The sequence below is a fragment of the Dromiciops gliroides genome, chromosome 3, assembly GCF_019393635.1.
Source record: "Dromiciops gliroides isolate mDroGli1 chromosome 3, mDroGli1.pri, whole genome shotgun sequence".
Classification (NCBI taxonomy): Eukaryota; Metazoa; Chordata; class Mammalia; order Microbiotheria; family Microbiotheriidae; genus Dromiciops; species Dromiciops gliroides.
In genome coordinates, this window is record NC_057863.1 from 94,547,479 (window position 1) to 94,569,243 (window position 21,765).

The 21,765-nt window shown below is 33.8% G+C and overlaps 1 protein-coding gene across 6 annotated transcripts in view; it reads right to left on the bottom strand.

Moving 5' to 3' along the window:
- Positions 1–5,819: 5,819 nt before the first annotated feature.
- Positions 5,820–21,765, bottom strand: part of AKAP11 (A-kinase anchoring protein 11) — a 99,911-nt gene continuing 83,965 nt past the window's right edge. For 5 of the 6 annotated variants that reach the window (XM_043998627.1, XM_043998625.1, XM_043998629.1 and 2 more), the window contains 5 exons: positions 21,521–21,670; positions 17,335–17,418; positions 16,499–16,545; positions 12,911–13,071; positions 5,820–9,744 (listed from right to left, as the gene is read on the bottom strand). In XM_043998627.1, coding sequence (XP_043854562.1) covers positions 9,604–9,744; positions 12,911–13,071; positions 16,499–16,545; positions 17,335–17,418; positions 21,521–21,670 — 583 coding nt within the window. In that variant the 3' untranslated portion in view covers positions 5,820–9,603. The remainder of the gene's footprint in view (positions 9,745–12,910; positions 13,072–16,498; positions 16,546–17,334; positions 17,419–21,520; positions 21,671–21,765) is intronic. The other variant, XM_043998630.1, reaches the window with a different exon arrangement.

The following is a 21,765-nucleotide window of genomic DNA, read 5'->3' on the forward strand; positions in this document are numbered from 1 at the left end:
GGGAAGAAAGGGGTTTTAGCATGACCCCCAAAGCATACATCTGTCAGAGGCTGGGAAGCTTAGTCCTAACCCCACTTCTTTTAGCCAACCATGGGGTTATTTCCAACACAACTACATTATCTCTTTCATCTAGAAGAGATTTGATCCTTTATCACTTTCCTCTCCCTAGTCTACTGCGCTTGGTATCATCCTCTCAGGTTGGTCATGACCTAAATATGACCCACATACTTCATAGGGAAAATTCCCAGTTCCCATACCTACCCTCCCTCCCTTCCTCCCCGATGTTATCTCATGATTTCCTCAGGTATCTTACAGGTGGTGTTTCCCGTGCTCTGGAGCAATGGCTACCCCAAGTAAGAGTTCCACTCCCTCAGAATGAGTTGCACAGAATGACTTGTCATGGATGGCTCACAATATGCATCTAGAACTGATCTCTCCCCCACCTTCCCCTTCCCCCCAAAAGAACTCCTAACCTTTTCTTGAACTTGTTTCTATCAAGGTAACTACCATGTGTGGCAGGTAGGTGGTACACTGGATAGAGCACACGGCCAAGAATCAGAAAGACAAGTTCAAATCCAGCCTCAGACACTTATTATTCATGTGACCATGGGCAAGTCACTTAACCCTGTCTGCCTCAGTTTCCTCATCTGTAAAATGAGCTAGAGAAGGAAGTGGCACAGACTACTCCAGTATCTTTGCCAAGAAAATCCCAAATAGTCATAGAGAATCAGACATGACTGAAATGACTTAACACAACCACCACATTTCAAAGAAAGGGGTTGGGGGTGGGGGAGAACCATTACATTAGGAACGTATAAACAAAGTGTTATATGAGGTCTGAGGGGGAAAGTTCTTAATAAGAGGACTAGGAAAGACTTCAAGGTTTTACCTCAAGCACCACATAAATTTTTACCAGTTGATATGGACTGCAAATGAGGTATTTTTAAAGTGCTTAGCACAATGTTTAGCACACAATAAGCATTTAATAAATCCTTATTTCCTTTCTTGCCATGTACCTTTGGTATTCATTATAGTCATCATTACTTACACAATACATTTTTATTGAACTTTTTTGTGGTCCAAACCTGAGACTTCACTGGCATAAGGAACTTGCAATGAAAGCTTCCTCTACCAATGTATATCAAAACGTTTGTAATCTCTATAGCCTGAGAAAGTTAGCTGGCATTGACAGATTGAGTGATTTACAGAAGATCACACAACATCAGAGCTGAACTTGAACCCAAACTCTATAAACTTTTTGTTTGAGCACTCTTGATAGTAGTTTTTAAAATGAACATGGGAGTCTTTTATATATATATATATATATATATATATATATATATATATATATATATATATATATATACACACACATATATATATATATAAAAGTTATATAGAGATGTGTTAATACTATTTATATAATTAATAATTCCATGGTAAAGCACATTTTCAAGAAGGCATTTTAAAAGTACAATAGGAAAGTAGTTGATCCTAAAGTAAACAGGAAGCCACTAGTGTGACATGATGAGACCCATCCTTTAGGCCCATTAATTTGAGAACTACATTGAGGATCAATTAGAGTAGGGAGAGATTTTATGCCAGACCAGTAAGGAAGCACAAAGTCAAGTCTGTTGGGGGCAGAGGAAGGAAATTTTGGTCATAGTGAACTACTGCCGGTGCTTGCATCATGATTGTTATAACCTTCCCTGACAGCAATGAAGAAACTATCAGTGGGAGTGGTGAAAGTTGGGGAGTGGAGGGTTAAGTGATAATGAGTAAGAAGCACAGTATAGTTCAAGTCTATGAATGGCTGAGATTGAAGGTCGAGATTCAACCCATCTTTCTATCACGTGACCACTCACAGGGCCCTTGGAGATACCTTGGTCCTCTGGGAGTGCATAGTAACATGCAACATCTCTGAAGTGAACTTTTGTATAAATTACACATTTTTAAATTTAATAGTATTCCTAAAAATACCACATGGCTAGAGTTCATGGAGAGAAGCCTCATATGTGACCCTGAGGTATTTATTAAGTGTGGCTATGTAGTACTCTATCCATTTCATCAGTCACTCCAAATCACTTTGACACCCAAAATATCCCTTACAATACTTAAGAATCAAAAGTATATTCATATTTATTTACTGCTACAAAAAGGGACAGAATATTAGCAAAAAAGCATAAGATAGTTGAGAAGCATATTTTTAACTCCGACTGTACATTTCTAAGCATTTTATGTATTTCCAAGACCCCAAAGGCAGGCATAAAGAAGTATTAAATTAGATTCTACTTCATCTAAAATCTGAGGCAAAGAGTACTGTTTGAGTATTATAACACCATGCCTACACCAACATAATTTGAAATTTCCAAATTGATCACAATGCAATTAATTTCTTTAATAGAAATCCCTTGGTTTGTGGGAAAATCTGCCTTTATTCAAATGTACAAGATGAATCAATACTAAACACAGTGGAAACATTTTTCTACTTATGCAGAGTGATTATAGGATCATAGATCCTGTGGAAGGGCCCTTGGAGGTCATCTAATCTGGCCTACTCATTTTACAGATGAGGAAATGGAGCTGTGGAGATATAAGTTAATTAAGTCAACAGTGCCAGGTTTCAAACTACGCAAATTTGACTACCAGTTCAGCACTCTTTCTACTGCACCACACTGCCTCCTAGTGGCTAAAAGTTTGCATTTTAATGTGAGCCTTTCCCCAAAATAATTCAAAAGTTAACTACTACTAACTACTTTAATGCAATGTTGATTTGTAGCAAGTATGTGTTGGGCTTAAGAAGTAGTTCACTTTTCAAACAAAACTAGGGATTTATGCAAACTCTAAATAAGGATGCAGTAGATCTAACACTGGTCATGAAACTGAGCCAACTGAATCATCAAAAACCAATCACTAGGGGCGGCTAGGTGGCGCAGTGGATAAAGCACTGGCCCTGGATTCAGGAGTACCTGAGTTCAAATGTGGCCTCAGACACTTGACACTTACTAGCTCTGTGACCCTGGGCAAGTCACTTAACCCCCATTGCCCCGCAAAAAAAAACCCCCAAAAATAAAAAAACAATCACTAAACATCTAATTGCTCATAGAACAGTACTAGATGTTCAAGAAAGGCAAGTTCATGAACTATAGCATAAAAAGTTACCACCCTGTAGGCATGTTATACATGGGACAGAAACCTAAACAGAAACAAAAAGCAGTAATGCGTAAATGAGCAAAGGGTCAATATCTCTGTAGAAAAAAGTCAAGGTACATTTTAGAGATGGGAAGTAAGGGTTAAGTACCTAATAAGCATGATTAGGGAGAATGGAGAACAGCTACTCTAGGACTAGGTCTACATCGTTATAGCTCAGTATTTAGAGATAATTACCAGGAAGGAACATCTTAGAACTTGTACACAAATAACGATCACCTAGAAATCTCTGCCCAAATATAACCTAATCAAACTTATGGTTACACACACACACACACCCTTCCTCTCCCTTCCTCCCTCCCTCCCTCTCTCAAATGGCCAGGAGGCAGAACCAAACCTAAATGTGAAGACAAGGAGAAGGATCCGGGAAATGACTGAGATTTAACATTGGACTTAAGCAGTCCAGATGAGGGCTGAGTGGAGCACCAGGCTCAGGCTCAGGAGAGTGCTCCCAGTAACACTCATCAATCTTTAAATGCCCATCCTTTCTCTGACTTTGTTTTAATATACAAAAATGTTTTGCAGCTTTTCTGTTAGCTCTCCCTGCCTAGAACTATTTTACATCTCTTTTCCCACCCACACCGCTTTAGTGATCCTACATGCCTGAGAGTCTGTTTCCTGCAGGGAAATATAATAAAGCCAAAAGGCATTTCTGATATACAGAAATGAGCTACCTACTGTTCAATAAGTAGCATGTGTTGATTAAGAGACAAAATAAACCTTAACAGAAAAATTAAACCACGTACTCTACCTGATTCTTTATCCTAAAAAACAGCCTTCGTTTTTTGGGTTAAAAACATTTCTTACAAAAATGATTAAGTTTCTTTCTTCCTTTGTGTCTTAAAAGAATCACAATATTCTTACAATACCAAGTTTTGGACAAAGTATTCTGCCAGATTTTCTTTTTGTCAAGTTGCTTTCTCAGGTATTCAGTAAGGCATATGATAAAATATTAATTCTTTCAGGCTTCAGTAGGGGGATATGATAGTCACAGTAATTTACGGGAGTTTTGAAGAAGTTAAAACTGTTCCCTAAATTGTCTAATTTGACAGCAGATTGCAATTAATTGGGAAAGAGTCTTAACAAATAAAAAGATATATACTTGATTTGATACATAAGAACAAAAGCCATTCCTCAAAAGTGGTCACCAGTTTTATGTGTATCCATGTGTATAGTTTTCAAAAGAAAGACAAGCTATCAATGACCATATGAAAGAATGCTCCAAATCACAAATAATAAGAAAAATTCAAATTAAAATAACTCTTGAGAAGAAAATGGCAAGTGTTAGTGGATGGGTTGTGTGAGAACAGGCACTGTAATGTATTTTTTGGTAGAGCTTTGAATTGGGTCGGTAAATTCTGGAAAACAACTTAGAAATATATCCAAATGTTACTAAACTGTACACACCATTTGACCTATGAACACCATTATTAGACATATATCCTCAAAGACAAGGGGGACTTACATTAACAAAAATAAGTATAGCTGCTAACACGACGGTACAGAGTCACACATTCACTGGGGGAAAGGCAGATAATTTAGCTGCCTTCAATTCAACAAACATTTGAGAGAAAGACCCTATACATCCTACTCAAAGTGGATATAAATTTTTAACCTTTTTTTTGTTGTTGTTTTTAATTTTTGGCAGGGCACTGAGGGTTAAGTGACTTGCCCAGGGTCACACAGCTAGTGTCAAGTGTCTGAGACCAGATTTGAACTCAGGTCTCTTCCTGAATCCAGGACTGGCGCTCTATCCACTGCACCACCTAGCTGCCTCGAGAGCTTCTTTATATCATGATTTTAATAGTATCTCAAAATGGCGATAATTATTTCACTCTCGCAGAAGTTCAAAGGACATGTAGCACCTTAGCATCTCAAGTTACATTTGTCTAAAGGCAAGAAAGAATATGTGACAATAGTCCCTATAAGCAATAACTAAGACCCAGAGGGTTTTGTGGGTTTCCCCCCCAGCCTAAATTTCTCCTAATTCTCCTAGATCTTCAGAAATGTGATGATACTTAGATCAGTGGTATCAAATGAATAGAAATGGATGCTTGTGGACTGTATGTTGTCTCAGAAAATCAATTTAACATTATCAATATTTTATTAAATTTTTATCTAATTTGTTAAATATCTCCAAATTACATTTTAAGCCTGTTTGGGCTACACTTGGGACTTGAACAAGTAACATGTGCCAGGCCACATCACAAGTTTGACACCTCTGACTTAGATGACCACAAATTACTTGCCTCTTTCACATTTCTTTTCTTTTTTTTTTGCGGGGCAGTGAGGGTTAAGTGACTTGCCCAGGGTCACACAGCTAGTAAGTGTCAAGTATTTGAGGCCAGATTTGAACTCAGGTCCCCCTGAATCCAGGGCCAGTGCTTTATCCAACTGTGCCACCTAGCTGCCCCCCTCTTTCACATTTCTTAAAGACAGCAAACCCATCAAAATACCACTAGTTTTCTAATTAACAAAAAAGTTTATCATTTAGTGAATAACCAAAACCAAGTCGAATAGAATCTTGAAGTTACTGGAAAAGCTGGTAGATTAAAGACTTAAAAATTTGTCCTGTAAGGTAAAATAAAAATTGTAAATTATTACAAAAGTATTTTTTGAAATGTTTATTTTAAGCCACTGTGAAAACAAAGACAATTGAGTGCAACTGGAGTTCATCATTTGGAAACTGAAAAATTATGACACCGTTACAAAATACAAGACTGAGTTACATAGTTACTGTTTTCAGTATACATCTGACTCATTGAACTAAGGTTGTGAATTACTATACTACTGCACAATTAACAAAAATAGCAAATCCAATTAATATTAAATACCATTCAAACCTAACAATGAACTTGTAAAACTATAACTTCACCTATACAAAAGGAATGTACACAGATGTTACAAAACATAATTAGAGTAGCTAATACTGCATCTGTCTCTTGAGAACAAGAATACAGTAAATGCTTGGAAAAGTGTCTTGCTGACATTTGTATATGGTTACTTTTTCTACCCCAAAGAAAAAAAGCAGCACAGAAGGAAACCAGAAAAAAACAATTATTTTTGCCTTTTAGTACTAATAATCATCAATATCCACTAATTTGTATAAACTTCCTGTGCTGGCGAGGGGATTTGTAATTTTGGGTGCCCTTTCACACCCAAAGGATGAATAAATAGTTCCATATTTCCATGTACCCTTCCCTTTTCTCCCTTTTCCTTTCCTTCCCCACCCTCCCCTCCACAAAAAGATATGGAAAGTTACGTTAGAAAACAGTAAATTTCAAAGTATGATATATTAATAAGTTGAATTACTGACAATATCAAATCTTGAAGAATAATGTTTGCTGAACCAGCACCAAAACACACATTGATGAGATAGTACTTTCTTCCAAATGCAAAGTTTAATTCCAATTCCTTCAAGGTCACATGAGTAAACTACCCATTTTTATGCTACTAAATGGCACATTTAATAAGCAATTTAAACTCTTCTCAGCAGCAAAATAAAACCCATTATTTAGGCTAAACTAAAGCTTTACAGATGATTTATTTAAAATTTGCAAGCATTTTTAAAATAAAGACACTACCACATATATCTGTAAGACTTTTCTTAACAAAGGATTTTCAAATGTTCCCCCACTCCTTATCAAATCTTGTGATTCCTTCTATGGTTTGTGAAGGAATCATTATGTAAAACAAAGTCTTAAATCAGGTACTAATTTTAAACATACCAAAAAATGACAAATCTCTTTTTGTGAAAGTGACCATCTAAAAGAACCAAATCTTAGTACATACTTTAATTAATCTAAAAATAAAGTTGTACTAAGCCATATCTCATTGTATCTTCAGTCTTTTTTAGATTTTTATTTCTACACTTCTTGCAATGGCTCAAGATGGAACTGATTTATACAAAATTCGATACCAGTCACTACTTTAAACAGGTCAGAACATATCATTACATTTCACCAGGATTAAAATCCCCACAAATTAGACACTCTATGAAATTAGAACACCAAGCAGTTTTTGTCACTAAAAAATGTCAATGACAGCTGTCCCAAACAGAGTTAAAGCACAACCTAAACAGTCAAAATAAACTGGAATATCACTGGGAAAAAAAATCAATCAATCAATCTTTCAATCTCTCAATCTCCCAATCTCCCCCCCACACACACACACACCCCACACACAGAGGCATCTCAGAGAAAAATTATTTTGAACTGTGGGGTTGATTGACTGTACTGATTGAATCTTATTGTTTTCTATCTACAAAGAAATTTAAGTAATGCCTATCATGACATCTCTTTAAAATTTATTTCTATGTCACTGTCCTGATAAAAATATGATATTTCCGTTATTTTTTTATTATCAGTAATCACATTTATTAACAACTCAGTACTTCTATAATGGATCTTTGAACTCAGTAATGTTCCAAAGAACTGTGAGGATGGCAAGAATATAAGCAGAATAGAATCTAAGCTGAAAACAAGAATTACTGAGAGAACTGCAAACATCTATGTGTTTGGAAAAAGATTTGCAAAGCAACTGGTTATATTGCCACTTCAGAATAAAACAAAATCAGAATTTTGGTTTGCTGCTGATTGACTACGCATGTTAAATGCAATGACAGACCTTTAAAAAAAGATATTGAAAAATATGATCTAAAATCTAATATGCAATTAATCTACCTTATGATTAATAAAATAATCCTAATATTTATAGCAGCCCACTGATTCTTCATATCACTGTCTGAAAAAGTAGTAAAAATTCTACCTGCATTTCTTGGTCCAATTAAAAAAAAAAACTTGAAGATGAAATAACAGAAATGGTACTGGTTTGGTCTATTCTGGTAGTTTTCCTATATGAAACAATCTCAAAGTTTGCCACAAAACCTCTGAAGGTTTTCAAATACTTTTTAGCACTTTGCTTTAAAAAAAAAAGGTAAGAGAACTTCACTGTAACAATAATACTATTACTCAATATAAGTGCTCTGGGAAAAGGCCATGCCTTCTATTCTGTGCTCAGGGAAAAAAGATAACAGAAATAGAATTACCCATAATGAGGGATGTGGGGAAGGCCTTCTAGCTATTAGGAAAACTGAAAGTTGAATTAAAAACTAATGATGTAATATTATTGTAGATCTCCTAATTTCTAACTTGTATCAAATTTCAATTTACAGCAACAAGTAGCAAGAAACACTTCATCCAAAGGGTTGGTGAAATACTATTTTGTAGGAAAAAAGCATATGTTTAAAATATTTTTTAAAAGGCCAACACCACATTTTCTGGAATTTAGGACAGTCTTACCTCATCTGAAAAAAACCTGATACTAGACCGAATTGTTATTGTAAAATCTGTCAATCAACTGTGCGACTGTTTCTATGCAATGCCTGTCTGCTCTAGGATTGTTTTTCAATTTAATCTCTATTTTTAGTATTACATTATTGGGTAAAATTGGAAATTTAACATGCAATTAGCAACAAAGAGAAATCAAAACTCTTCTTGTTTGTGATGTCAGATTTTAAAGCACCTTTATAATATTCAACAGTGAGTTCTCCTAAGACAATAAAATAAAAGGAAATCTTAGAAATAGGGCAAAAATCATTTGCAAAGCCAAGAGGATGTTTACTTACACACATTCTCACATACACACTTTCACTCCAACATAAATTGGCAATATTGGCAAATAACTTTTTTTAATTGATTAAAGATTATTAAACCTGTCACTTCTGATATTTGTAGCAACTTTAAAATTTTAATGTAGCTGCTCTTTAATAAATTATATTCTGTTTCAAGCAGTTACAATAGAAGTTTGATAGTATCTTAACTATGAAAAATAAAACTATGATTTAAAAAGATTGGCCAAATGACAAATTTTTCCAGAAGAAAAAACTAGCTTCAATCTTATTGACACTTGATGTCAAATTTGTCATTAATACTATTTTTTCCCAAAGGGGCATGTATGTTGCAAAACTGTGGCAGGTAAAAGTGTTATAAATCTTATTAGCTGGCTAGATTCTATTAACAGCCATCTCAGTAATAAAAGTTTTCAATAAATCACAAATGCAGTTTTTAGCAGCACTATTGGACACAATGAAAATCCTGCTAGACAAAGTCACCTGAGAGCTTCATCATCAGACTTTCCTTCATATACCAATTTCTTATTCTGAATATGACAAACACATGGATAGAAGAATAAATGAAGATAATATTCCAATACAGATTACAAAGATATGAACTGGATTATCATACTGGGTATATATCACAAATAACTCAAAAAAGGTTATTTATTCACCTTCAACTATGCTAACAATGTTAATATTTGCAAGTTACATTTTATCCTGCATACATATCTTTTCATTCAAAAGGAGGAATAAAATGTACAGTGGCTGGATTTGTTTTATGCATTTTCCAAGATCCAACAAAACAGAGGTTTGCATTTCTCCTCATCAGAAGCCTTTTCCATCATTTCATAATATTTAAGAACTGCCTGCAAGAGGTCTCCCACTTTCCATTCTTTCTCTCGTACTCTTTTTGAAAGCTAGCAAAAAAGAAAACAGAAAAAAGTTAACCAAAAATCTGACAGCTATGAGATGTTCTTAAAATACTTTTATTGCTAAGAACCTCACTGTGATTCATTACTTAACATCAACTAAGTTTCCCTCAAACTAAACACTTCCTTGCTAGTGTCTAGAGGCACATCTCCAAGAAAAGGACCTGTGGATTATATGGTGACACAACTCCATAAACCTGGCACTTCAAGAACTAGTGAAAAGGGCTAAGAATTTGAAATCAAAGGAATGTCCATCAATTGGGGATTGACTGAACAAGCTGTGTATATGATTGTAATGGAATATTATTGTGCTATAAGAAATGACAAGCAGGATGATTTCAGAAAAACCTGGACTCATATGAACTGATGTATACTGAAGTGAGCAGAACCTGGAGAACATAGTGCACAGTGACAGCAGTATTGTTCTATGAGCAATTGTGAATGACTTAACTACTCTTAGCAATACAATAATCCAAGACAATCCTAAAGGGCTAATGATGAAGTAGACTATCCACCTCCAGAGAAAGAACTGATATTGACTGAACACAAACCTTTTTAAAAAAAAAAAAAGAGGACTTGTGTATTGTACATATACAACCTATATCAGATTGGTTGCTGTTTTGTGGAAGGGGGAGGAAAGGGAGGGAGGTAGAAAAATTTGGAACTCTAAAAATCTTATAAAAATGAATGTTGAAAACTACCTCTACACATAACTGGAAATAAATAAATACATAAATTTATTTTTAAAAAACTAGTGAAAAGGCTTCATAAAACAGGAAAATTCTCAACCTAAAGAATTTTGTCACACTCACAATCAAGTATAAGAAATCATAATAAAAGATACCAAATCTTAAAAAAGGGATGGGGATTTTCCTTTCACCATACAATGTGTGTTTATGAGAGAATACACCTGAAGTTCAACTGAAATATGGTTTTCCAACTTAGGAAATTTTCATGGTTATGTAAAATATGATTAAGTGTAAAATAATAAAAACTCCAATTCCACATCGTCTTCATTCTCATTTCTACTAGAGGGAGGAAAAATCTCCTGAGTGTTTTTTAGAACCTGAACACTGAACCAGAGTGCTTCTAGGCCACCACTCTATTTTAACAAGCATGACTTCTTCCCAGAGAAAAACTGAGCCAGACAGGTGAAAGAGGGATGTTAGGAGATGAGCCTCCAGGCAGTTAAGTCACTGTAGGGCAGCTTGTTCAAAGCCCTCAGGGTTCTACCTACCTACTGGTAGCACTATTAATTCTCTCTGCTACAGGAAAGAAGGAAGAAAATAAGGAAACAAGAATATATTAGTAGTCTCCTATGAGCCAGACACTATGCTAAGCACTTCACAAGTATTACACCTCATTTGAGTCTCACATTCTATGAGGTAGGAGCTATTATTATCAACATTTCCCAGCTGAGGAAGCCTAGAATCACACAGATAAGTATCTGAATCTAGATGTGAACATACATCTTCCTGACTCTTAGCTGCCCCTAGGTTGCCCATCTCTTTCCTGTTTTTTCTACGTAACCCTAACACTCCTATTCACAAAGCTGAGTTAAAAATTGAAAAATAGAAAATACTTTTCAACTACAGACAATATATAATTTTATAAGATATTATGTTGGTATGCCCATATTTCATCACATATTTGTTTTATCAATCATTATTTTTAACTATCTCTGGGTCATTCTCCTACCTCTTTTTGATTTATATTTTATACAATGCCTTCCTACAGTCACATATGCCTTTCACCTCCATACTCAAAGCTCAGGCTTTTATTTTATTTTATTTTATTTGGCTAATATGGTAACTTTAGGTTAAAAAGCACAGTCATTAAAAAAAGGGGAGGGCGTGGAAAGAACTGCCATAAAGACTATCTCATTTGAGCCACAGAATAACTCTATGAGATAGGTATGGAAATACCATTATCCCCATTTTACAGAGGAGAAAACTGAGGCCACAAATTTAGCAGAGCCAGAATTTCAAACACAGATCATCTTAACCCAAATTCTAGTTCTAAGCTCAATATTCTTTTCATTACAGAAATCCCAAATTTATTTTATAGAGATGTATAAAACAAATCTCTACAAAACATATAGAATATAATACAGTCTTTTATTAGATGAGTTTATTTAATAAAATCTAACTATTCCTATTCAGCTTTTAGAGATGAAATATGCTCTGCACATAGTAAATGCTTAATGAATGACTGCTGAATTAATGAATTCAAAGCAGGAATGTCTTGTTCAAAGCAAAGTGTCTGTTCAGCTTAAGAGTTAGGATGGAAAGATTTTCACACTGAAGAATACAAACTGCAGATATATAAAGCCTTTTTTTTTAATATATAAAAATGAAACAGTTGCTAAGTTGGCTGGAGGTTGAGGGTGTGTGTGTGTGTGTGTGTGTGTGTACACACATCTAGAGCAATGCTCTGGATGGCACATGTACCTTCTAACCTGGATGGACACAAGGAAGGCAAAGGTCTTGCTTCTTAAAACGCTAAGCATTCTTAAAAACTACACACACCTACAGAACTTTATACCTATTAACTCTGCCATAAGCATGTCTATGGTGTTCTTTAAATTGCTAAATTATTTATGATTTAATTGTAATAAAAACAACTTACTGCCAAGATGTAATCATAAACAATAAATTCCTTTTCAAATAAACAACTTAAGAGTAGAACTAACTGGCACTGAATTATCTGTGGAAAAACAATATCTATAAAACAAATATTTTTTAAAAGATAGTAATTCCATTACTAATGGGACAAACTATAAAGCTAATGGTTTCAACTTAAGCTCATTACACTAGCTCAAGTCCTGATATCTACAAGGTTTATTTATCACTGATTCAAATGCTAATGATATTCCTGATAAACAAAATTCAAAAAGTAGACTATGTTTCTTCATTTAGGGGAGCCCTGAAGTTTTTGTTTAGAATATGCCCACTAACAAAATAAAGCAAGATTAAGTGGGTAAATTATTACAATTCTAAAACAGAAAACTGCGCTTAACTTAAGCTCCTTGATTCCTGTTTCATGGTGAACCTATTGGAGATACTGAGCCAAAGACATCTTTACTAAAACATGACAACAGAGGATGGATGGATGGGTAATAGTGACAAGGTCTGCATCCTCTACCAGCACTCACCAGCATGAATTCTTTCTTTGCAGAGTCATGGAAATAAAGTTGTTCCACCTCTGCCTCAGAAGCAGCTAGCCACTGAAGGGCAAGTCTCAGCTGAGGATCCACAGCACATGGGGCCATATCAATATTCACTATTAGTAGTTTCTTCCCAACTTTCTCCAAACCTAATATTTAAGACAAAATAATCAGGAGATGAAACATATCAACCAAACTCAAATCACTATATTCTCCAATATTAGTAAGAAGGTTCCATTTCTTATGATTCTAAAAAAAGATAATGGGAATCTATTTTTTAACCATACCACCAAAAGTGCAAATCTTACAAGTTATAACATTTCTTTTAAGCAAGCAGAAAAGTTAACTCCATTATACATTTCTTCTGCTACATGTTTATAGCTAAACAGAGACTTCTGAAGTTTTCAACAGATTGCCTAAAGTGCTATGAATAACAATCAATGTCTAAAAGTTAAACCTATATGTCCTAAAAGTCAAAGAAAAAAATTGCCACCAAAAGTCCTAATAGAAATTAATTTTTTTAATTTAATTTTTTACATGTTTTTTCCAATTACATGTAAAGATATTTTTTGAGTTCCAAATTCTTCTCCCACCTTCCCTTCTCTTCCCCCTCCCTAAGCCAGCAAACAATCTGATATAGGTTATACATTATAATCATGTAGAACATACTAAAATAAATTTCTTACAAAATGAATCTGAAATACATGCATATATATGTGTATATGTATATATGAATTTTAAAACTACATATTCAGATTTCTATAAGTATAGGAACTATATATTGCACAGAAATAACTAGTCCCTGTTAATTCAAAACATGTGTTTCAAATGGGATTAAACCAAATGAAAATAAACTTTACTTTCATGTTAAACTGTTGAAATGAATGCACAGAGCAATCATTTACACAACTAGTAATTAGTTACATAATGGGGGAAAACGGAAAATGCTCATGAAATTAACATTCTGGAATAAAAACACACAGCAATAATCCTATTATTTGGAAATGCAAGAACCAGAAAATGCAGATTTTAAATGAACTGGGTAAGAAGTCTCTGTAACCTTGGAAAAATTATTTAATATGATTAGGTCACAGTTGTCCCATATGTAAAATAAAGAGGTTTGGGCTAGTTTGATTTCAGCTCTAAATATTATACTGTTAAATATATAGTAATATACACACATGCACATGTGCACACACATCCATCATGAAGACCATCAATATTTTAGTACCTGATAAAACCTCAGAGATTATCTAGTCCTAATTTTACAAATGAGGAAAATGAAACTCTGGTGGATTATTATCTGCCTAAGATTGCACTAAGAAAGTAGTACTTAGTAAGGGAGTAATAACCTAAATTTAGTACTTCCATATCAACAATTTTATGAGTAGCCAGAGCCAGGGTTAGAACTCCATATTTCTTAGTCCCCAGTCTTGGGTTATTTCCATGATATAAGACTGAAGACCAAATAAAGACTACTTCATACAATTGGAAAGCACAGCTAGGTTAGGGTAATTAGGATCTTGCACATGTGACAGACCCTCTGTCTTGATTACAGCTGTTACAAAGCAGGGGGAAGAAGTATAAAAATCACTTCTGTTTTAATAAGACTTACTGCACAATAAAACCATAATTAACTAGAATACAATGAAAATATTCAATTAATTGGAAATTTTCTGTGTTAAGACTATGTGAAAAAAGAAACAACCCTCTCCCACCACATATACAAAAACACAAGCTAGTTGATTCAAAGATTTAAGAAAAAAAATATTCATGATATGCCTTGGCTCAGAAAGAATGTATTCATCCCAAACAATGTATTCTGTATCTATACTATTATACTATCAAAATTGACATTTACAATAACCATAGAGAGACGTTAAAAGGTCCTCAAAGAAAAACTGAATTGTATTCATTGTATTACAATCTAAGACAAGAAATGCATAAATTTATTTTTTAAATACATTCAATAATGATTATCCAAAAAAGTTTTCTGGTTAATCCTGACCCCCAAATTTCAACAAATTAAGATACCCAATTCCTCAGAAGGTTAGAATGTTGGCATACTGATATGAGTTTCTATATACATTAGGCACACACAAGGCATTAAAATAGAACTCAGTGAAGGAGTAATAACTCACACTGGTAAAGCATTTCTTTCTCCAGTTAGGTAGTGCAAATATTATTGTCCCTGTTTCAGATGAGGAAACAGGTTCAAAGATTTTATATGAGTTGTCCATGGCCATGCAGCTGATAAGAATTATGGTCAGGATTCATACCCAGGACTAACTCCAACTACTACTCTGAATACAGGACTTTTTACCCGAGTCTAAATCAGCCACTGTTGATCTACACCAGAATGTTCAACATCATGTGCCTACATTTTCTCATAATGGTATAGCCTCATTAGTATACAATCCAATATAGTGCCACATCAACATCACAACTCATGGGCACTTCCCATCCTTCCTTAAAATAAAGACTAACCTTCCGAGAGTCATATTCAAGCCATAAGTTTATAAGTTACAGGTTTTTTATATATGAAGTTTTACTGATACCTTTTTTAAGATCAAATTTGACTCCCAGTATTAGGATATCCAGTTGACTTTGCTTGTTAGCCATACTTTCTGCATACAGGCATAAGCGCCAGAGGCCACGGGTTTTTACAGCTAGCTTTTCTTGTGTTTTGTTTCCTGTGAATTTCTGGGTATATCTGCTACTCTTCTTTCTACACAGTAAAGATTTTCTATGGTTTCTAACCCTTTTGATTAAACTGTCAAGACTCCAAGCAAATAGATTTTCACCAGCCCTTATTAGGCATATTCCATCCTAGGCTAGTAGTTTGTCATTACTATTTCACTGTAGCATTAAAAAAATATATATATACTGACCTGATAATGTAATATAACTCTTCAAAAAGTTCTATTCCAAGACTATTACAAAAAATGACTCTTTTACCCAAAAAGATTGCTGACTCCAAAAAAGTAGCATCAAGTATCTATACAAGATGGATTATATTAGTAAAATAAATAACCCAACTACTACCTAAAATAACGTGAATATGGAGGGATTAAATTAGGTAAACATTTGTGCTATCATTTATAAGCTGAAATTCTTAAGTAAAATCATTTTACTATATTTTTATCATTTGGTTAAAAATAAAAGATTATGCTAATATTATGCTATAATTATAATAAAGTCCTATGACTTTGTGGTGGATTTTTAGAATTTTGGGGATATTTTCATACTTTGTGAACTATAATTACACTTAGAAGAAAATAAAACAAATCTCTTATAATTATTTTAGGGCACATATTAATATGAATTTAATTACTTTAGCAAGTACTTAACCTCCTTCATAGAGAACTTAAAATTACATAAGTAATATTCAATCAAGACTTATTTTGATATGATTGACATAAATAACCCTTACATTGTGTGATTCATTTATTGTACAAAAGAATACATAAACACAAAAAATATATTTTAAGTAACATGAGAATAACGGGTGTGAAAGTATTCTATAAAATATTAAGTGCCATATAATGCCAGATTTTTTAGTGTAATATCCATTACCTTCTATAGCATGTTTATGTTCTTCATCTTTATCATCTGTCCCATCACTGAATTGTGAAATAAAAAGGCAGATATTAGTATAACTTTAACCAACAATGTATAAAGCCAGTTCTAAAACACACTCATGAATGTGAAAATGGTAAGACACACAATATTTTTTTAAAAAAGAATCAAGAAACAACAATCAAAAGGAAGCTTTGCTTCTCACACCATTTCATGTTATAATCTGATCTGCCAATGGGTTCCAAAGGATAGGTAACCAATGACCCAGACATCCTACCTTAATGTGACAAATATCCAAGTAATTTTAGATATAGAATTCAAATGCAAAAATAGTCTACAATATTTGTCTTAGATATAAGCTCTTAGAAGACAAGGGTTACGTTTCACTCAATAGCTTTATATCATGCCATGAAGATTTATTTAGGCATCCAATACATAATAGCATTAATATTTCTCTTTAAAGTAAAGAAAAGTTCATTTTTCTTACACTTGAGATCATCCATACCAAATAAAACCTGCATGAACTGAAGACAAAGGAAGAAAACAGAAATTCTGTAGGAAGCAAGCTCTTCTTTAGGAAATAATAACTGATAGATTAAAAAAGAGCAAGCAGAGCATGCAAAAATAGATAACTTACTTTATAATTAGATGTCATTCACACTTGACATAGCCATATCTCACCAAATATAAGTTCATTAGGCAAAATCATGCCATGGTTAGAAGAAAAGCATATTGATATTCATGTGCATGGGTAACACACATTCATTTAGAACTGTAATTTCATGCATTAGTGATGAAAAAGTCATCTGTTTAAATTTCTGGACTAGACCAACCTGTCTGATGTTGGAAAGGATAAATTCTCCTCATACATATCTCCTTCTAAACCAAGACTGCTCCAGCTACTGCTGTTACCATTACTGCCAGAGAAGAAGAGAACAGAGCTGAACTAGAAAATGAACAGTAGATCTAAAAAGATCTTGCTTTTCCTTCAGAGCTGTTTCTGTCCTTATTATACAATAAGAAAGGCAGAGGCAGTTAGGTGGCACAGTGGATAGAACACTGGGCCCGGATTCAGCAAGACCTGTGTTCAAATCCTACATCAGACTGTGTGACTCTGAACAAGTCATTAGCAAAGTGCCTGGCACACAGTAGGTACTACATATAGGCTTATTCCTTCCCCCACCTCAACCTTTCAATGAAGTTCTGCCACTGTCAAAATTAACTGGAGCACCAAGCAGAGAAGTAATTAGGGATGGCTGGTGTTACCCTGAAAAGTAATGTGCAAAGACACTGATTTGGGGTGGGTTTTGATTGTTGTTGGGTTTTTTTTGACTGTTTATTTGACTGTTTTCCAGTGAACACATAACACATTAAAGAACAGCAAATGAAGGAACTTTAAGTAACAAGTTCCATGGTGAACAAATAAGCTTCAGACAAATTTTTAATCAAACTGTCTTCAATGAAGATGGTTTAGAAAAGGGGGGAAAAAGCTACTAAAATAGAGTTTAAAATTAGACTACCTTCTGATACATTGTGTTGTTTGTTTTTAATGCTGTCTATGTAAAACTACTATAATTACACAAGCAATCTTCAATTCCTATTTTACGTGTAAATTAAGAGGTAAATGGTGACAAAAGCATTTCCTAAGTAAAAGAAGTATGACAAAAATGAAATCACAAATGAATGGAGCCCATCTCATAAACAATTACTGCAGTTTTCGGGTTGGCTAGTCTTTAATATGAAACAGATAATTTGTTACATCTACATGCCTGCTACCTAATAAAAAGGAAAAAATAGCAGTGGCCATTTCTAAAGAGGAAAATAATTGTGTTCTAAAACTGCAGCAAAGCAACTACAAAGAAAATGGCAACTGCACTTAGAAATAAAATTAGATGCAATTCCTTACAGAAACTTTCAACATGCAATTTTACAATTTGAGTAATTAAAATAATAAATCTGTTAGCTTGCAATAAGCAGCTATAAAACATTTCTCAATCTTAATAAGATTGCAGAAGGTATTTCTTAGAATTACAAAAATATTTACAAATACACCTTATTTCTGTAAACATGAATAGCTTAACATATCACATATGTTAAATTAACAAAGCTGCATAATTAATTCACAAATAATCTGTGATCATTCTAAGGCTTTCAAGTTAGCTTTCTTAAAAATGTCAAGCAATCCTATTAATTTTACCTTATTAACTGGTACTATAAAGAAGTCTATGCTAATATTATTATAGAATAAAAAAGTTGTTCAAAATGCTGAGTACCATATAAATATTTTGCACACTATTCTTCCATAAGCCAAGCCTAAAACTTCAAGGTTTCTTAGAGATGTGCCACACAATGAGCTGACACTAATTTTATACTTAATTAAAACCCTCAGATACTTTTCATGCTGAGTCCCTCCCCCCCACCCATTATGTACTTCTGTCACTGTTGTTGTTGTTTTAAACCTAATCTTTTTTTTAATCTTTCCAATATATTACTTTCCACCCTAGATGCGTATCATTCAAATGCAAAGACTGGAGCTTCCAGTTGCATTCAAAATACTGGTAAAGATGATGAATAAAGAACCAATAAGAAGAGCCCTGTGGTATGCCATGAGAGATCTTCTGCATTTTTCACTGACACATTAATATGCACTCTGTGAGCATGCTATTCAGACATCTATAAATCCATGTTTCAAGAGCCTTTCTGAAAGTAAGCTGCTGTGCTTTCTAAAGATGGCTGCTAAGCAATGTCACAAGAAGTAAAGCACGGGTTGCAAATTGCAATCTCTCTTCATATTCTCTTACCTATTTAAAAATATGCAATGAATCCATTTTCTGATATAGTCTTAAGAAATAGTAATGATTTTCATAGGTATAGTAAATTGTGATTAAAGTGATACACTATCAATATCAACCACACTTTTGGGGAACAAAGTGCTTAAGTAAACATCAATATTTAATATGTGCTTCATTCACCAAGATACAGATTAGCTATCTCTATGAGTGGGAAATAAGTGAATGTAAAAACATTTAAATACTGAGTGAGCTCCACTCTGAGGCCCTCTCTTTTGACTGGAGAGTCCCTGGTTCAGTCATTGCATAAAAGCCCTCGCCCTTCACTCTTAGATCCACTCCTCTTTCTCTAGTTTTTTTCTACTTCCTCCACAGCAGCCTTTCCCTGCCCCTGCTCCTGTAAAATGAATATACGTAGAAAGGAGGGATATGACTTTCTCATCTAAGTTTTATGTCCATACTACAGAGTAATAGATTTTGAAATTAAAGCCTAATGTGTACAGAAAAACAACAATTCTTAGTGCAATTACAAAGTAATGTTACAGAAAGTGTACTCCTAAGGGTGTTAAGGTGGCACGAGTTTGAGCCCAAAGTTTATTGAATCCAGCAATTTCTCAGGGCAACCATCATAGAACAATAAAACGGCATCAAGAGACAGAAATTTTGTGTTATAAATAAAAATCTATAAATGTAAAATCTCAATTTATCTCCATTTCTAGAATTATAATTGAATAAAAGTACTGAAAAAAACAACATGATAAAGAAACTATTTAAATAAAAATTAAAAATTCACAGAAGAAATATGAAATCCTGGCAGGTATAAGAAAATAATAAAAACAGAATAACTACTATTTAGTAGTTTTTAAGTTAAGGAAAAGCTAGTGTCAAAAGGTATGTTTTAGTCAGTGTTTCAGAGATTCTTATCTGTAATACACTTTACATAAAGTTCTGAATGAGGAAAAAAATTCTAAAACATTTAATAAAATTTTCTAAAATATTATTTTGGGGAAAGTTAGGTAGGATACAAGCACCCCCTGCTGTTCAAAATAATATTTGATTTTATAATGGTTATAGTTTTCCAACTTGCATAATATAAAGGTTATGAGTCATTTGTCATTTAGTAAACTTAGCTACAATATAAAAAGAACTTTTTAAAAAGTCCTTTTAAAAAAGGACTAACTTGAACATACTATATGTGAATTTGAAAGCTTTTTTCCAGTTGAAATGTTTTACAGATAATTTTTCTTCCTACCTTCTTCCTTCTAACTCTAAATCTGTGATCCTATGAACAAGGGGAATGCACGTGCATGTGCACATGCACACACACGGAAAGGAGATTAGATTATTTGGTCTGGAGCTATGATTTCATCAGTGTAGGGAGTTCCCAGTTTGGAAACTCCCTCCACAAATGCAAATGAGCAACTCACCTACAAATTATAGTTTTAAGAGAGTTGAATAGGGCACTGAGAGTTGACCCAAGTACCTAGCTAATATATGTCAGAGGAAGGACCTGAAGTCAGGTCTTCTTTACTCCAAGGCAGGATCCTTTAGTCATTATTCCCTGCTAACTTTTCAAAGTCTATGAAAAGACTTTTTAAGAGGTTAAAGATTATAAAAAGAAGTATAAAAAAAAAGCTTTTAACTTAATTGTTGGCACAGCAGAGTCATCTGGAATATCTACACTTTTATGTCTTTTAGTGTTACTCCAATATAAAATCCACTATCTTTTACTATAATATTACGGTAATAAGTACAGTGAACTCATTATAAATTATAAAGCCGGTTGAACAATGACAAACATTTCAATGCTATTTTACTACTACATCCTGTATATTTCACATCTAATTTCTTTGATTTATAGAAAAATCAAACATTTTACCCAATAATACATTAATTCCTGAGATGGCACATTTCACTCCATATCACAATGTGAGTGATAAGAGTATTGATTTTAATTATATGATATGTTTAGTTACTGCTACTATGACCACTGCTACTACTACAACTATTATTACCATAACTAAATTTTGTGAAGAACCCTTTACTTCACAAAGTGCATTCCCTCTACTTTCAATAAATACTTGTTGCATGGAATAACACTATATCTAAAATCTGTAGATATTTTTTTTCATCTACAAAGGGAAGGTATGAAGATTTTCTGTAACAAGACTACAAGTATGTAGGGTCAAACAAACTAGGTAATTGCATGCATATGCACAATTTCAGTTACCTGTCACTGAGATGAAGAAAACTGCTGCTCTCGTCCTGATGGTCATCTTCGAAACTTAGATTAGACCAACTACTGTCATCACCAATACTCAGACTCATCTGCTGGCTACCAACAGACTCAACTGACTGAAATCCTTCTTTTCCCATTGAACTAAAAAGAAATTTGAATCAATATATCATTCATTCTACATTATATTTCTGTAACAATTCAAGAGTAAATTAATAGAAATACAAAACTACAAATGA